This window comes from Aotus nancymaae, unplaced genomic scaffold, assembly GCF_030222135.1.
Source record: "Aotus nancymaae isolate 86718 unplaced genomic scaffold, 86718_ANA_hifiasm-v0.15.2.pri h1tg000022l_1, whole genome shotgun sequence".
Classification (NCBI taxonomy): Eukaryota; Metazoa; Chordata; class Mammalia; order Primates; family Aotidae; genus Aotus; species Aotus nancymaae.
Window position 1 is genome coordinate 33476480 of NW_026988435.1, and position 5703 is coordinate 33482182.

The 5703-nt window shown below is 36.8% G+C and overlaps 1 protein-coding gene across 1 annotated transcript; it reads right to left on the minus strand.

The window, feature by feature from the left end:
- Positions 1 to 3662: 3662 nt before the first annotated feature.
- On the minus strand, positions 3663 to 4900 carry CLDN17 (claudin 17). Its single transcript, XM_012447641.2, has one exon. It carries the CDS (start codon positions 4710 to 4712, stop codon positions 4038 to 4040), a length of 675 nt encoding a protein of 224 aa, XP_012303064.1. The 5' UTR covers positions 4713 to 4900; the 3' UTR covers positions 3663 to 4037.
- Between the last annotated feature and the right edge of the window lie 803 nt (positions 4901 to 5703).

Below are 5703 nucleotides of genomic sequence, written 5' to 3' on the forward strand. Positions count from 1 at the left end.
AAAACAAAACAAAATCAAAACAAAAAAATTTTTTTTTGTTTTGATCGAGTGCTTTATCACTTACATTAATTAGAATGGTCAGCATGTGAAAACAGTAAAGAGCAGACCCAATATTCAGTAAGTTTTATTTTTGCTTTTCAATTATTTACAGAGAGAGCCTCCTCCTATTGCCTATACCTGGGAAGGACCAGTCTCACCATAAGCTCTTGGCACACACTGTCCAACCATAAGCATCAACCTCCATAGGATACAGATTAGACAGAGGAGTGGCAAGGAGTGGATCTGAAGGCATGCGGGCATAGATGGGCCAGCCACTTGTCCATGTGTATGATTGCTGTGTCTCACTTAGTCCCAGCCACTAGACCTTTTTGAGTCTGGCATGCTCTGTGCCCCTCTCAGGAGGGTAGGAAATGTTCTCCTGCTCCCATGGTGTTCCAGCTGCGGGGAACTTGGCTGGATCTTTTAGGCTGTCAGACTAAATACATCACAGAGATGTCCTTTATCCTCCAGCACTGTGAGGTCACAGGGAATACTTCATTGACATCTTCAGCTCCACCTGAGTCAGGACACAGATAATTTCTGCCCTTGGATTCTCGAACCCGTCTGAGAGTTTATTATTCCCCTGTGCCCCAGTCCCCAGGAACTGGACTAGGGAGTGGCCACCAGGCCATTTCCCGGGACAAACTGATGTCTAGACCCTCTAAACTCTGCTCCTTATTCTTTTACCTTCATCCAAGGACATCATTTTATACTCTTAATCTTAAAGATAACCATGTTATTCTTGGCCCACGATCGCCTAAGAATCTATGCTTTTCATACTTAAAAGCCAATAACTGTCTTTACATTTCTGAATTCCATAGTTTCATCTTTTCTCTGGCGGAAATGGGGATGCACAGTAGTTAAAACCTCAAACCATTGTGCTGTATGTATACTGTTTTTTGATTATTCCTCAAATTATTATCAAATCACAACTTAGTCCTGTTGTTGAATTCTTGATTTCTGCATCTTAGCTATGTGACTTGGTTGAGTCAGATAGCCTTGTATGTCTCAGTTCTTTTACTTGGCATCTTTTGGTAATGATATCTACACTACAGCACGTGGTGGTTACAAATGTCAAAATGGTCCAACAAAATGCTTTTGAATACAGCAAGATTTTTCACAAAGAAAAAGATTATTGATGTGCATTTAATTAAATATGTAAACTACAAAAGTATACTCTCTTAAAACATCTTCAACCATGTGTGATTAAATAATATTTTGTGTTGTTAATTTTTTTCTATCCTTATATTTTCCATCTTTCCCTTGTGCCCATTCCAGAAGGTGGTCAGCAAAGCATTTCACTGAGTATGTAGAAAAATGGAAGGCAAAAGCATCCTGGAAGAGTTTTAGCCTATGCATTTTGTTTCTGAAAACCTCTATGAAATTGTACAAAGTTTTTGACAGTGGAGAAGGAGAAGAAGTGTTACAGAGGTGACATTAAAACATTTTATTGGAATGTAGCCATTTTCTCTACCACTGCTCATGGATAGCTGGTAACCAGGTCAGCAGGTCAAGTTCCTGGCTACGACTCTGGAAAATGATACCATAGATCATCTCAACACCAGCTATATTGGTATTTTTCAAAGTTTCCCAAGCAACTCTAATATACAACTAGAGTTGAAATGTACTGATTCAAGCAGCCAAGAACAAGAGTCTCAAAAAAAAATGGCCAAGTATGACAGATTTGACAGAGCTAAGAAGCCTAAAAACACTCTGTGGGCAGATAAAATAGACATCTTCTCAGATACCTGTGGGGACTGATGATCACAGTCTGACCCTGGAAACCACCATGGAACACTGCTTAGCCATGCAGAAGATGTCAAGAACTGTGTAATATGTGGAGAAGTACTCAAGAAGTTGAACTTCAGTTAAATTTTAGAAAATAAAGATAAATTTCTTGCACAGCATTCTTAATACATCTTTAAATTCTTTGAAAATTAGTAAAATTTATTTTTGGTGTAATTAGAAAACTACTATAGCAGAGTGGAGCAGGAAAAAATAATCCTTCCAAACCTACACATTGATTAATGAAAGGGCAAGCAACGAAAAACTTAGTTCCTGAAATGCTGCCACATATTCAATAGCTAATATTATCTTATAATTGCACCAAGTGTTATACCTTTTTACTCTTTGATCCTCTGGCTAGCAGAATAACATACATCCCCATTTAGGCTGATGAATCCATTCTTGTAAAGCTAATTACTTCTAGGTGAGCCAATAGGTAAGAAAAATGATTCTATGACAATTTTTAGGTCTATATCTTGCTTGTCTTGATGGCTTACTTATTTGACTATAAAAGACAAATGACTCTTTTCCAACATACCCTTCTGAATTGAGTCTGATTTAAAAAAATCTGAAGAAAAATTCATCTTAATCACTGGTTTTCTTATTTTTACTGCTAAATCTTTGAAGATATTTACACTTGTGTGATCTTATCATCTAATATTACCAGTGTTTTAAATACAGTTTTATATCACCAGGGACTTGACCTACTGACGTCTTGCTGGTGCTTGGCAGAATGGAGAGAAGTTTGGATATTAACATCTAGTCTTGAGTTATCACTGATTTAATGTTTCAGAGTTACTAGGTGATCTTTTGAGGACAGAAATTCATTCTAATTGACCCCACAGCTAAATAGATCAACACTGTTATAATATGAAACTATTTTATTTTATTATAATAAGGATGAACATGCAATAAATATTTGGTGAATAAACTTAAGCTTCTCATTGCAATTATATACTCAAAATCAAATACAAGTTTTTTACAAAATAAGCACAGTATTTGAAGAGTTAAAACTGAACTTGTAAACATTGATTGACTCATAAGATCCAAGAGTTATTCAGAAGCAACCCACAGTGGTGATCTTGCCTCATAAACACTCCCCACTCACTCTCACCCCACCCAACCCACCGCACTTTTAACCCTGATATTGATATGTACACATGGGAAAAGAAAAATTGAGAAAATAATGCATGTAATTCAAGGAAAACAAAATACCTTCACCATACCTATTTGTTTACTAGATAATACAAAAGAGTATTTATCTTAGCCTGATTACTTGCCTGAATCATAACCTTGATTCTTCGAATTGCTTAGCATGTTTATACCTGTGCAGTGACTAAAGAATAAAACAAAGAATAGAAACCATTCCTTTCAACGCCCGAACTGCAATTCTCTGATTGGGACCGTATAACCTCTAGATAAGAATTGAGTGTTAATAGTCTTCTATTGACATGCCTTATCAGGATAGATGCTTCTATTTGCTTGAAGTGCAGATAATAGGCTATGAAAAAATATTATTTTTCATTTATAAATGATCTTTCTTTAAAAAAAAAATTCTAGGTGAGTTTAACTGTATACATTAGAGACCTTAAAATCTGTCTTCTTAATTGTCCTAAGAGAAATCCGAGCTCACTTTTCACTAAAGTGTCTGATTTTTAGTGTGTGAGTTTTCTAAAGGAACAAAGCCCTTTATTAGATGGACATTTTCATATTTTGACAAATTCAACTAAAAATTATTATTTGATATTTACAATTTTCCATGACAATCATTTTAAAATGATCATTACTTAGTTGTTAGTCTGTAGTATAAGAAACAATGTAGAGGAAAAATAATAGGCTTTTAGAATAGATACACGTTTTATTGTTATGGATTATCAATTTCAACTTTAGATTCTTATCAGATAATATATGATGGTCAAAAAGGAGTAGTCCATAATTGTACACTTGCTAATGATGATGGCAATATTTGACTTTGGAATATGAAAATTGGAACGTGGATTGAGTCCAACAATAGTAAATACATTTAATACACCTGAAGTCAGAATTTCCAAGTAAGTCATTTTCATTCCTACCACCAGTAACAAATTGAAATTTTCCTATCAATTTAAATGTAGTCATAAAGCAAGTACTCCTGCCTGAACATACTTACAGTTTCTAGCAGGACTTTCTAAAACACATTGACCATAGTCCATACTTGGAGCTGAAAGCAGGCATTAGACGTAACTGGTGGAGGTCTTACTAAGCACTGCCATGTTTCTTCGCTTATCTGTGTGTGGCACACAGTATCCAGGCACTGGATATCTTTGCCGTTGCTTCTTTCTGTTGCAGCAGCAAAATCCACAAAGCAGACCCCCTCCAATGAAGAGGACCGCAGCGCTTGTCCAGCCAAGGAAAAGTGCTGCTCCCAGCTCTCGTTTCTGACCTATGTGGATGGCTGGGTTGTAGAAATCTCTGATGATTATATTGGCTGTCCAGCTCACTGGAATCAGAACGAAGATGCCCGTCAGGATGAAGAGGACTCCTGAAGTTCCCAGAAGGTATGCTTTAGCCCTCTCACTAGAGCCCGTGCACTGGACCTGCTTCATGCCACAGATGCCAATAAGTAGGGCAATCAAGGAGAGAGCAACAGCCAAACACATGAGTGCCCGGGCTGTTTCCAGGGCAGGTGGAAGAGCCAACAAGGAATTATAGAACTTGCATTGCAGCCTGACCCTGGCTTGTCGGATGCAGTTCATCCAGAGGCCTTCCCAGAGCCTCTCAAAGACAATAATGTTGCTGCCAACAAAAGCTGATACTCTCCACTGAGGCAGAAGGGTTGTGGCAAGAGTCCCCACCATGCCGAGGAACCCAAGAACCAGCCCAGCAATTTGCAGGGGATAAAATGCCATTGTCTTTCCTTTGAAGACTGGTCCAATTTGGAGTGGTAGAAGATGCTCAAGATGCAGAACGTGGAAGGCTCTTGAGTCTAGAGAAGTCTTTGATGATGTTCTCCTTGGTTGGTGCCCATAATGTTTTAGTCCAAATCAGTGGCTGTGACTGAACTTGGCCTAACTAGAAGTTCCTGTTGTAAACGCATGTTGCCTTTCTTCACACGTATTCATTTCGGTATGGATTATTTACTAGTCATATATAATTGTTTCCCAGCCAATAAGAAGGTAGCTAGAGGTGTGTCAAGAAATACTGCATTCAACTTTAGGATTTATCATATTATTGTCTTAGTAATGCTGTAATTAAGTGTCAAATCTTCCATTGTAGATTGCTAATTACAGAGCTGAAAATTCCTATGTAAAAATCACTCTGATATAAAAGTATAAATATATGTGTTAAGGCACAGCTGAAGACAATGTCAAAATCTTGTCAGTTTATTGGAGAGTAATTAAAAAACATTTTGGACTTTATTACTTTTTTCTAGCGTAAGCCACTTTTCCTTAACATGCTAAACAACTCTGGCTTTAATAAAGATGTCTCAACAGGGAGAAATGTTTAGGTGTTAGTTTCAAGACCCACTAGAACTATTGATAATTAGAAAGAGCCCTAAGCAAGAAATTCACATTTCATAGTTTATTCTTAAGTTCCAGAAAGAAAGAAAATAGAGAAGCACTCCTTATAATTAATTTGAATGAACTGTTAATTATTACATTAACTATTAAGTAACACCTCTCTGTTGAAATGTTTAGTATGTAAACTTTCATTCAATACTTCTTCAATGGCAGCTTGAAATATATCACATTTATTAAAGCCAAACATGTACCTTTCATTTTTATAGAGCAATATAAAAGTGGCCCTTGAAATTGTCTATGCAATCGCTTAAAATTCAGACATTAGAGAACTTTTTAGTGCTGGAAGTTATCTTCAAGGTCATCAAATTTAAGACTCTTA

Coding starts and splice junctions, on each gene's coding strand:
- CLDN17 (XM_012447641.2), bottom strand. CDS start 4,712: ATGGCATTTTATCCCCTGCAAATTGCTGGGCTGGTTCTTGGGTTCCTC.